This window comes from Falco naumanni, chromosome 2 (genome assembly GCF_017639655.2).
Source record: "Falco naumanni isolate bFalNau1 chromosome 2, bFalNau1.pat, whole genome shotgun sequence".
Taxonomy (NCBI): domain Eukaryota; kingdom Metazoa; phylum Chordata; class Aves; order Falconiformes; family Falconidae; genus Falco; species Falco naumanni.
This window is the reverse complement of record NC_054055.1, coordinates 72096914-72109200: the sequence shown is the minus strand read 5'-3', so window position 1 is coordinate 72109200 and position 12287 is coordinate 72096914. Positions and strand designations below refer to the sequence as shown.

Genomic DNA, 12287 nt, shown 5'->3' with positions numbered 1-12287 from the left:
TTCTGTATATAAATGCTGATAATTTTTATTGTTTTTTTTTCCCTAAAATCAGGATTAATAACACAGTAAAAACTATTCTTCACTCAAGTCTTTTGTTAGCTCTTTTCTCCAGTCTGATTTTCTAACCATGTCTTATCTTTTCTGCTGCTGAAACTTTCTTGATTAGCTATGGTAAAATGTCTGTCAGCTCTTTCTGGTTTTAGGGAATGCATCAACATTTCATTGCTGTGTGCTCTACTTGCAAAAGATTTGACAGCTGCTTTTCTATGTCTTACACCAGACTATCCGAGTTCCCCTCTGAGGTTCTGGGACATATGTTATAACTGATGCCATCCTGCTCTGCACCTCAGGTTTTTCTGAAGATTTAATGAATTAGAACATTCAAAAATCTTTCACTTGACAAGCAATCTGATGCTGCCATATATGCAAGAAAACCAAGTAAAATGCATCTGCCTTTTCTGATCTGTGTCTTCCCTTATCTAAGCAATTTTTCAGTCATACTGGTTTGGTTTTTGGAATCAAACTCTGAGTAGCACTTCAGATGAAGAAATGAATTCAGAATTTTTGTACATGGGTTAAGATTCAACAGCTGAAGACAACAGGTCTCAATCACAGAATCATAGAATATTTTGAGTTGGAAGAGACCTTAAAGACCATCTGGTTCCAGTCCCGCTGCCATGGGCAGCAACACCTTCCACTAGACCAGCTTTCTCAAAGCCCCATCCATCCAGCCTGACTTCGAACAAGCCTGGCCTGGAAGCTAGGCATGGGGCATCTGCAGCTTCTCTGGGCAACGTGCCTTGCTACTCTCACAGTGAAGAATTTCTTCCTTATAACTAATCTGAATCTACCCTCTTTCAGTTTAAAGATATTACCCCTTCTATCCTTACATGCCCTTGTAAAAAGTCCCTCTCCAGCTTTCCTGTAGCCTCCCTTTAGGTACTGGAAGGCTGCTATAAGGTCTTCCCAGAGACTTCTCTTCTCCAGGATAAACTGTTCCAACTCTCTCAGCCTGTCTTCATAAGAGAAGTGCTCCAGCCCTCTGATCACCTTCCTGGCCCTCCTCTGGACTTGTTCCCACAGGTCCATGTCCGTCTTGTGCTGAGGACCCCACAGCTGGATGCAGTGCTCCAGGTGGGTTCTCACAAGAGTGGAGTAGAGAGGCAGAATCACCTCCCTCGACCTGCTGGTCATACTTCTTTTTATGCAGTCCAGGATACACACATAGCCAGGTCACGTTGCAGTTCTTGTCAACCAGCACCCGCAAGTCCTTCTCAAGACTGCTGTCAATCCATTCACTGCCCAGAAGTGTCGTAGGCAAACTTGCTGAAGGTGCACTCAATCCCACCATCCACGTCACCAACAAAGATGTTAAACAGCACCAGTCCCAGTACCTGCCCCTGAGGAATGCCACTCATCACTGGTCCCCTTTCCCTGTCAGTGGGATCTTCACAGGCCTGCCATGACTTCTCAGATGTGATGGATAGTGGCTCAGCCACTTCATCCACCAGTTCCCTCAGAACCCATGGATGCATCTCATCAGGTTCCATGGACTTGTGCACCTTCAGGTTCCTCAGATGGTCTCAAACCTGATCTTCTCCTACAGTGGGCGGTTCCTCATTCTCCCCAGTTTCTGCCTTTTGTGTTCTGTGATTTGGGCAGTATGGCTGGAGCACTTGCCGGTGAAGACTGAGATAATGAAGTCACAGAGTACCTTGGCCTTCTCCATGTCCCAGGTAACCAGCTCTCCTGTTTCCTTCAGGAGAGGAGCTGCATTTTCCCTAGTCTGCATTTTATCACTGACATACCTATAGAAGCTTTTCTTGTTGCCGGCCCGATGTAATTCTGTCAGGGCTTTAGCTTTCCTAACCTGATCCCTGGCTGCTCAGACAGTTTCTCTGTATTCCTCCCAGGCTCCCTGTCCTTGCTTCCACCCTCTTTATCTTCTTTTTTGTGTCTGAGTTTGTCCAGGAGTGACTTGGTCATCCAGGCACACTTCCTGGTGAAGGTCTGTTTTCTACTGTAAAAGCAGATAGCTCAGAATGGAGGTGTCCTTGTTCTGAGCAGTTTGGTCTGAGTTTGTTATTCTGCTGTGGCTGGGTAGCGGTGCCTGTTATTCTAGTTTCTTGACCCTTCCCATGGTAAGATGCTGTTTTCAGTTTTGGATGGGTTTACAAAACTGTTTTTTTCAAGTTTTTCATGCCATATGTTTGCCTCAGGCATGAATTCTTGGGGAAAAAATTCAGTCAGAACAGCTCCATTCAGCCATATCCAAGAATAAGGCTAAGATGTAACACACTTTTTTCCCCCATGCTAATGGAGTTCTGTCAGATTTTCCTCTGAAGTCATCTAGAGGCCATGTATGTTGGGGCTCAGCCACGCTCATGCAAAGCAGGAGAGTTATGCCTACAGGTGCAGATTGAGGTCTGAAATTTCCTAGCTTTGTGTGCTGCTTAGGGTTAATTTTCTTCATAGCAGCTAGTCTGGGCCACGTTTTGGATTTGTGCTGGAAACAGTGTGGGTAACACAGGGATGTTTTAGTTCCTGCTGAGCAGCACTCACACAGGGTCAGGGCCTTTTCTGCTCCTCGCCCCACCCCACCAGCGAGCAGGCTGGGGGGCACAAGAAGTCGGGAGGGGACACAGCTGGGACAGCTGGCCCCAACTGACCCAAGGGGTATCCCGTACCCTATGGGGTCATGCTCAGCATGTAAAGCTGGGGGAGGAGGAAGGAAGGGGGGGACGTTTGGAGGTTTTGGAGTTATGGCATTTTGTCTTCCCAAGTCACCGTTACAGATGATGAAGCCCGGCTTTCCTGGAGATGGCTGAACACTTGCCTGCCGGTGGGAAGTGGTGAATGAATTCCTTGTTTCACTTCGCTCGCATGCACAGGTTTTGCTTTATCTGTTAAGCTGCCTTTGTCCCAACCCACGAGTTTTGTCACTTTTACTCTTCCAATTCTCTCCGCATCCCACTGGAGGGGAGTGAGTGAGTGGCTGGATGGGGCTTAGTTGCCAGCTGGGGATAAATCACGACACTTTGGAACTTTAATTTTCTGTTGAGGCATTTTTTTCTGCATAATCTGGAACCACTGCGTTTCTGTTAATTACTCAATCAACAGATTTTGCATAGTCTTCCTAAATTTTATCTATGCTGCATTGTAAGCTTTTCTTCCTAAAATTTGTTCACAGTTAATGACAGGTTATCACACTCTTTTCTGTTCTACAAGGATTGTTAACACTGCATTTGTCATCATCATACATGAGTTCCTTCTATTAGTGCACTAAGCAATGTGTGTGACTTCCCTTATGTGTAGCTTGGTCTTTCCCCTTCTTCCTCTCTGTGTGTGTGCAGTGCACAATTTGTTTGGGTTTGAGGGCCCCTTAAAAGGCATGTGCTACACTGTATTAGGTTTGGCATATTTGGGTTTGTTTTCATGAGGGGTGGGAGTGCCCCTATTTTTTTTGGAAATTTGTCCCATAAAACCATGTGAAAGGTAAGCTTTATGATTACAAGGGAGAGTTCTGTTTTGCATCAGACATGGACATGTTAATCATGGTTTTCATCTCAGAGGCTTATATGGACCTTATGCAGGGTTGAAGTGATTAAATGCTTCTAAAATAAAAACTGAAACTCCGAACAAGACGTAATACTCTTATTTTAGGTAGTATAGGGAACAAGGGGAAGTCTTCACAAATTTGCTGGAGAAAATATTTTCCTCCAGAATTCTCTATTAGCTGTAAGTTTCTTATGAGGCTGATGGCGCTACGCCCAGGAGTACTGCATTGTTTTAGTCTAGACAATAGGTGACAGAGACATGCATAATAGAGGCCAATAAATTGCACCAGTGTGGAACAGAATCTCTTGGCTAGCTGGAGGTAGTACAGAGTGTTGTTACTCATAGGTACTGCTGTGCAAGAACTTAGCACCAAAGAGGAATCCAGGAACACTTGTGAAGGCTGTGAGGGAAAGTGTGAGCCACAGTTCCATGATACAAACTCTATCAAATATTCATTATTGGTGAGGTCACCTATAATATTTGGTGATGGTTGTGTGCTGATTGGGGTCAAACTATGGGAATTTGCACTGCCCATTTGGGCCCAGTGGGGACTATGTTGATAGGAATGGGATTCTTGTTACCTAATTTTAGATATTTGTATGTAAGACAGTCATCTAGTAGCTTTACAGTTACTGGAGAAAATTAAGCATTTGTGGGATGTAATTCATCAGACCTGTTTTAGACATCTACAGTTGTTGCGTAATACGTGCCTGTTTCTCTGTGGCTTAGAATTCTAAACACAGGTGAAGAGAATTCCCACCTCACGTCTGTGTGACCTGCATTCTTCTGTCTGTTCTGTTGTCTCCTTCAAAGGTTCTTCTTGATTCACAGAGTGTTAATTCAGGAGCAGGGTATGTCATGGACCTCTCCAAGTGAAAGAATGGTTGTCCCATTCATAAATGTCCTAGGCATTTATGGAATACCCAGCGATGCTATACTCTGGTTAAATCCCAGAATTATTCTTCCAATCATTACTTCTCCTAACCCAAAAGAATGTTAGGGGAAAAAAAAAAGGGGGAAAAAAAAAAAAGGAATTATTTCCCTATATGTAAAATTATGTTGCCATACCGTAGCTGTTCCCTTCAGGCCAGTAGCCAGCTTCTAATAATTCTGAGAACTGGCCATGCCCCAAGTCTGTCTGCTAATCCCAGAGACAGTAGGTGCCCAAAAGCAGACTGTGCTTCTGAAAGTCGTTATATGATTTAGCTACAACCAGATGCTGGTGGCCTGGCATTTGTCCGGGTGTTTTTCCAAATGCTTAATTAATCGCTCTCTTGCCTATAGGGTGTGATCTCTGTTTTTCTAGATTTAGCCACCCATTGTATGGAACTTTTGACAAAACATGAGTTGAATCTCCATGAATGTAACCACTCAAATCTGATAAAACTTAATTTTTCATTCTTTGCATTCCTCTCCCTTTCTTCCAATGACACTGAAAAAAGATCTAGACAACATAACAGCAGTTTATGGGCGTACAGGCAGATGATAGAAACCTCAGTGATTTTTCTATTGCCTAGCAAAGTTTCCTCATTCCTAAGTCTGAGAAAGAAGGAGTTTCTTCTGCTTTCTATATTTTCTGGCTGAAGATTGGCCAGCAACTGCTTTTCATGTGAAAATTACATTATTATTATAGTAAATAAATCTTTCTTAATTTGGGGGGCTGTTTTGTAGTGGAACTTCCTTACTCTTCTTGTATGTAGTCAAGAGAATGTAAGACTGCACATTCCAACCACATTGGAAAACTGGATTATTATTTTTTTTAAAAAAGGCATAAAAATCGATAAAACTGTTTCAATAAATGTCTGTTGCTTCCAATGGGACTTCTCATCTGCCACCTTTACAATTTGGCAATCTTCAGAAATCAGGAGAGTCCATTTAGGCCTTCCCCAGAAAGGTCAAAACCTTTAGCAGAACAGGATGGATCAAACACTCTGTGTAGCTTGTTGATAGTTTCTCTTGCCTTTTGAAAAATTTTATTGGTAACCGAGGAGAAAACTGGTGCTAGCACACATAGAACTCAGTACATTGGGAATGCCCCATTTTAAATTGTAAAGACAGAATAACTCATATTTAGAGACAGGTGATACTTTTTTCTAAGCATATACCTACACTTACAGTTGCTCTGGAAAATCTCCTGAAAGGTAGGAATGATACCCATTTTTAACTGGAGTAAAGACTTCTTAATGAACTACTTAAGGTTATTAATTTTAAGCCCTTGGGGATGCTAAGACAGGAGAGGAAGGAAAATCTTGGTGTTTTCTAATCTCAATACTTGCCCTTACAGGGAAATTCTTGCAAAGTAAATGAAGATTATGTTGGCACACTTGTGCAAATTTATAGCATGCTAGCTGCTCGACTATTTATGTAGACACTAGAGTGCACTTCAAAGTGAAATAAGCTTGCACTCATAAAAAGGAAAAAAGATGGTGTGATGGTGTAAGTACTGCACATGTAGATTTATTTCATGATAGCTCAATAACAGCCTTACCCAATGGTTTGGGGTGAAGTGGAACATCCCATGGTGAAATCAGGGCCCACACAGTGACAGCTGAATTATTCTGGTTTAGCGGGTCTGCAGTTTTATTCTGCCTGAAGGGAAATCCTTTAGAGCTTCCTGGTCCCGCTTTTCTAGTGAGTGGAACATCTGGCAGTGTGGCAAGTGTCTCTGGCACCCTGCAAAATGGATGTCTCATTGTAGAACATAGATAGCATGGAAGATAAAACAAAAACAAGCAAACCCAAAAAATAATGAAATAAAAGCCTTTTTTAAATGAAATAATGTCTCTTCAAATACTTAGCAGCTACTACAGGAGGTTTATTTATTGTGTGTTGTTGTCTTCTGAAAGAGGGAAGAGAGTTCATGGCTGAAGTATTAATTATTGTTTCTTCTTTGTGCCGTAAATATAAAACAAACTAGAGGATAGTGAAATTTGACTTTCATGAATTGCATTGCTGTGTTTCTCAAAAGTTGTTTGTGTCTTTGCCCTTAACAAAAAACTATCAGACAAAAGATCAAGGCCATCAGTTTTCAGTGCTGAAACTGAAAAGCATCCCACAACAAAGTCTTTCAGGTTACAATGTTCACAGGAAAAGGTTCTGAATCGGAGAGGGCTGCGTGGGTGGAGAGAACAGCATGTTCCTAAAGAAGCACGCTTTGCACAGCTGAAGCATTGTGAACCTTAGCCATAACATAATGATTGAACCAGGTTTCATTATTTCTTCATACTTAATTCTTGCTGCATAATGTGTAAGATTGCACTTGAGAAAATGCTGAAAGGTGCTAAGGCCTGTTATTTTATTATCAAGTTTACCTTGGTATAAACTGAAATAGCACCACTTGTATCAAAATAATTTGACTTGGTTAAATGAGATTCTAGTCTTGTATCTACTTCCACTTTTTTCCTGTTTTCTCAGTGGCAGGAACAATTAAATGAATGTGCTGCAATGAAAACCTATATAGAGAGCAAGAGATAGTTAACATTGCATAGACTAGAAAGGACCGTGCTATTGGTGTAATGCTAATAAATCAGCTCAGTGCTGCATTAGGAAACAGCTTTTGCTGTGTTGAACAACCAAAATATTTTCAGATGTAGTATAAGAAAGAAAAAAGAGCAATGAGGAATACAGAAATATGGTTTGCAATCATAATGCTGTATTGTGCCTGAAGTGCATTCTCTGCTTAACCATAGAGTTTTTATACATGGAATAAAATTATAATCAGTTCAGGGTCTTTGGAGTCATGTATTTCAAGATTTATTTTCAGAGCAGAAGCTTAAATTAGGTATGATTATTAAAGAAAACTTGTCCTTTTTTAAAAGTTGTGGTCAGAAGAGAGTTGGACCAACTGGGTAGCACATTTTGCAAAACTGAAAAGAGCAATTGTAGCCAGTCCTTTCCCTGTCAAGAAATATTACCTATTACAAGAAGCTTCTGTTAGTCTACCATTCAAATGCCCAGCATCCACAGTGAGGATGATTATCCCTGTGGCCAATACAAGCTTTTCTTATGTTTTTCATGAGAGAGGCTGAGTGTCCACATGTCACACCAACTCTCCTTTTTGCTGCTGAGAGCCTTAGTGAAGATGAGGCACAAAAATTAAATGCTTCTTAGGAATGATTTAAATCTTAAATGTTAATAAAGTGCAGAAAACCTTGCTGGCGTGTCGTCCTGAGCAATGGCTTTTCAGCCTGGGATTTGCAGCATGTAACTAGGAGCCTGCAGAAGATAATTGCAGGGCTTGCGCTGTCAGGCTGGGCACTGCCTTCCACTGGCCTCATTCCAGCATGTGCACTCCATCACCTCCCCAGTGAAGGGGACAGAAGTCCTTGAGTGTGCTGCTCCATTCTGGTACTTGAGGTATCCTCTTAAGGTGACACACTGTCATGTCCACATGGCTCCTTCTTCGCCTGCCTGGGTTTCCCTTGGAAGGAAACTAGGACGCTGGAGGGAACAGTGAGCAGCCTGGCTCTCAACTTGATTGAGGACCTGGATCAGTGTTTGTGACATGCTGCAGATCACTTTGGGCCCTCAGTGTAGACTCTTTCTGATATAGGCAAACCTATGATCAGTTGAATTAAATTCACAGTATAAGGATCTGCATTTCCACTGGAAAAATGCATAGAGCCTTACAGAGCAGAAGAAAGTGGGAATTAGTGGACAAAAGTGATGGGACGGGTTAGAACTGTGCTGTCCCAAGGCACATGCAACAAGTTGCAGGAAGCAGCCTCTGCAGGTGAACTGAACTTTATTTCGTTGCAAGTCATTACAATGCAACAGATGGGCCAAAGGAAACCAGTGAACTCCCTCATTTTTTGAGCTGTCTTCTAGATTCTGTCGTATGAATCAAAGGACAAGGTAGGCACTGAAAGGAGAAGGTGACGGTGCTGTGCTCTTCTGTTTGCAGCTGTGTGGCTCAAGGAGCAGCTGCCCTCACAGTGCTGAACATGCCATCGCTCAACCTCTTTCCCACCACATAACACAGAGGAGCGTGAATCACACCAAATAATGCTAATGAAGGAAATCCTCCGTCATTCACAATTAGTCTGCATCAGCTTCAGGGCCTGTGCTGCAGGGCTGTATTCAAGCTATGAGACCCAAGTGGTTTGCAGCATGCCCTGCAGTCTCTTTTTCATGTCTCCAAATGCACTATGACCCTTTCTACCTGCATGGCCTGAATTTTCTTCCAGCAGGAGCCAGAGCACAGTGCAGGATGTTGCATACCTGAGCATGCAGTTAGGGTGACAAGTAGGGAGAGCTTCCCATATTTTAGACAGAGCCAATACATTTTCCAAATGGAGCGGAAAAAACCTCAGAGGTACAATACTGTACTGATAGAGCTATGACCATGTATTCTTGTGTGTGGTCTGATTTCAAGTCCTCCAGCTGCTTTCATACAGCTGAAATACTTTTGAAAATTGCAGTGGATGATGAGGATGGTGGCTTTTTTGGTTGTAAAGCTAGCCAACTTAAAGTGATCCCATGCCAAACTCACTATGTGTAATGCAAGATTTTTCTCAGAAAGTATTTTGGAAGAAAAATCCTCTTTTTTTTTTTCTTTTTTTTTTTTTTTTTTTTTGTGTGTTAAATGCCTGAATAGTTAACTTACATGCTAGTGATTTATTATTTGACATTAGGAAAATCTAATTTGTTACACCAGAGAACCGAAACAAAGCCGAGCCACAAATACATAACTTGTACTGTATATCTGGAGAGTATGGATTATTTTGAGAGTATAATGAAAAGCCTTTCAATGAATACCTAATGAAGGAATAAATAGATACCTGTTGGAGTGGCATGTGCCTGCCTAATGAATAACCCGGATTATTAAATGTCCATGGTATTTTGGAATGGAAAAATTTGTTATACATCAGAACTAAACAGAGCCTGTCAATAGAGGGGCTGGATTGCACGGCTGTTTCACACCTCTTCTTTCTGTTTCCTTTTTACCTTCTGTATATCAGACTGCCAGGACTGGTTTCTAACATTAATTGTAGTGGATTCTTGGCTGGGGAAGCATTCATCTAAAATATCTCATTTGGAAAAACTCTTTCATTCCATGTAAACTAGGTGCTGCTCACTGCAACAAATAGTGATAGAACAAGGGTTGCAGCAGGTGAGGGTACCCTGGCTCTGATACTGCATGATGCGTTGTCCTGGCTATCACGCTGTCCAGAGAGGAGGGGATGGACTCCAGGGTGGTTTTAGCACTCGGCTATGTGTCACGAATAACTGTTCATGTCTCCACTTTGCAGCAGATGGCCCTGACCTTAAGCAAGGCTTTTACGCTGTCTGTACCTCATCTCTCTACATAAAATAAGGGCAGTAGTGCTCTACAGACATGCTCTTCTGAGGATGTTTCAGATGTCAGTTAACTGGTACTGGAAAAATGCGACACTTTGCTGGAAAATACTTTCTGTGAAATTTCCATGTTCTGTGGGAAAGGACAAGAAAATTTGCTGGATTCTTCATTTCATAGAATCATAGAATCATTTAGGTTGGAAAAGACCCTTGAGGTCATCAAGTCCAACCATTAACCCAGGACTGCCAAGTCCATCACTAAACCATGTTGCTAAGCATTGCATTTCCTTCTCGGACTGCAAGTGAAGACCAAATTATTTGGTTGATTTCATCAGAATGAGCTGCGGAATAGTCTCCAGGAATGTAGTGAGTTACTGCAGAGTCTAACTGCCTTTCAGAGAGTGTGATGATGAGGGAGGCAGTGTTATCTCCTGATAATGGAATCAATCTTTAATACCATGAAAGCACAGTATAATATTAAAACCAGATCCCTTGAACAAAGTCTTTGTGCCCCTCTCCCTCTTTCTCAAGACATGTTGAACATACACAGCATTTCTCCTTCTGTGTTTTTACCGATAGCCAAACGCTTAGCAATGTACCAAGAACCTGATTCTGAGGAAGACGAGGCAGCTCCAAAAGGAGGAACTCTATCCCAGCGCGATAGTATCTGCAGCCATCAGAGTATCAAAGTAATACACAGAAGCCAGAGCACCAAAACCCACCGGCGCACGGGTAGCAGAGCTGAAGCAAAAAGAGCAAGCATACTCTCGAAGCACACTGCATTCAGTAGCCCAATGGTAAGTCATGAGACCTGAATGCATAGTGTCCTGTGTCTTTTAATAGAACAGTGTCCTGAAAAGATGTGACTTCATCTTGGCATTTTTTCTTCTGTCGTCAGAGCTGTTTGTACAAAAACAATCAAATGTTGGCATAGATCTTATCTAAATACCTTCTCTGTGGGAACAAGTTAAAGGCAAAGACAATCTAAAACCTTTGTTTTAGATTTTGAAAAGAAAATGTGTGCCTTCCCTTTATCTACAGAAGCTGAGAGTAGCATAAGGTGTGAGGTTAACGACTCTAATTGCTCTGTGTATGCCTTTTCTCTTTTGTCAGAGGATTTTAAAACTAACAAAGTGCTGGGCTGGACACTGTGTATTCCAGTTCTTAGACACTGTTGACTACACTGTAGTATAATTTTTAGCATACTTCAGGGTTATCAGTGGATTGCATATGTTGTATTTTTAAAAGTAAAAACCTTTACCTTTCAAAATACTAGTGAATTTATGTCCTTAAAACTTTTCTTCGTTTATTTTATACTACTGTAATTCGTGGAAGTTTTACATGAGCTGAATGGTAATAAGAGAGCAGAGAAGCCAAATTTTGCTCATTTAGGGATTTTGCATTGTGCACTGTTGACACAAATTTACCCTTAAAACAAATTACAAATATAGACACAAAAAGATGGTGTTTACACTGATGGAACTTCATGATTTCAGTCAAGAGTAAGCTGTCTTGGTCCAATTTCAATCTGCAGTTTTTACACACAGGGTTCTGTGGTTGCTCAGATTCATAAGCTGCTAAGCATCAGCAGATACTGAAGGAAGAGCCTTGGATCAGTTTGTCTTTCAATCTTTTGTATTTTTGCATCCTCCTATCATAATACTGGAGTTTGCTCTAACAAGAAATAGATTAGATAAGTGGAAAGTACTGATGAAATAGAGTGGAAGGTGTTCTGTGTTTCATGAATTACCTTCAAATATATGGATGGGTTTTGTTCTCTAGCATGGTTTCATTTTATTGTGCTGATGTGAGGCCGAGCTTTGAATGTCATTGCTGTCTAATTTTTCCACTCTTTTGATCTCTGTAGTGTACCATTCCTTAGTAATAGATAATATTGTCTTGAATTAGACAGGGAGGAGGAGGAATATTAGTATGTAACTCTTCTCCTATCCACTACCCTCAAAGTAGATTAATATTGCTGCTATAATTATCTGTAGTGAAAATGTTCGTAACACACTCGCATTTCGTTTTCTGTAGGTAGGTTCACTGTTAACTTTATTGTCTAAAATGAGTGTCTTACAGTCCTCCTTACCTCCACTCTGTGGTGCAGGGCCACAATAAAACTCTTGATATTGACGCTGCTTTGGAAATCTGCAGAATCACAGATGTTAATTACTGCTGTTTATTACTAGGAAAAGGACATCACACCTGACCCAAGCTTGTTAGAAAAGGTGAATGAATGTGCAAAACATCTGGAGGTCATGAGGAGCCACGAACAGCCGTTATCCCATCTGAGTCCAGAACTATGTGATATTTTTGACTTCTTCATCGCTTTGACTATATGTAATACAGTCATGGTTACTGCACCAAATCAGCCCCGACAGAAGGTGAGTTAAAGAAACAGCAAAAGAGAGTTTAAGCCTTTTTTGTAT

General features: G+C 41.5%; 1 protein-coding gene across 1 annotated transcript in view; it reads left to right on the top strand.

The window, feature by feature from the left end:
- ATP10A (ATPase phospholipid transporting 10A (putative)) overlaps window positions 1–12287 on the top strand; it is a 118351-nt gene that overhangs the window by 78572 nt on the left and 27492 nt on the right. Inside the window, exons 8-9 of the mRNA XM_040584814.1 lie at window positions 10435–10652; window positions 12048–12242. Coding sequence (XP_040440748.1) covers window positions 10435–10652; window positions 12048–12242 — 413 coding nt within the window. The remainder of the gene's footprint in view (window positions 1–10434; window positions 10653–12047; window positions 12243–12287) is intronic.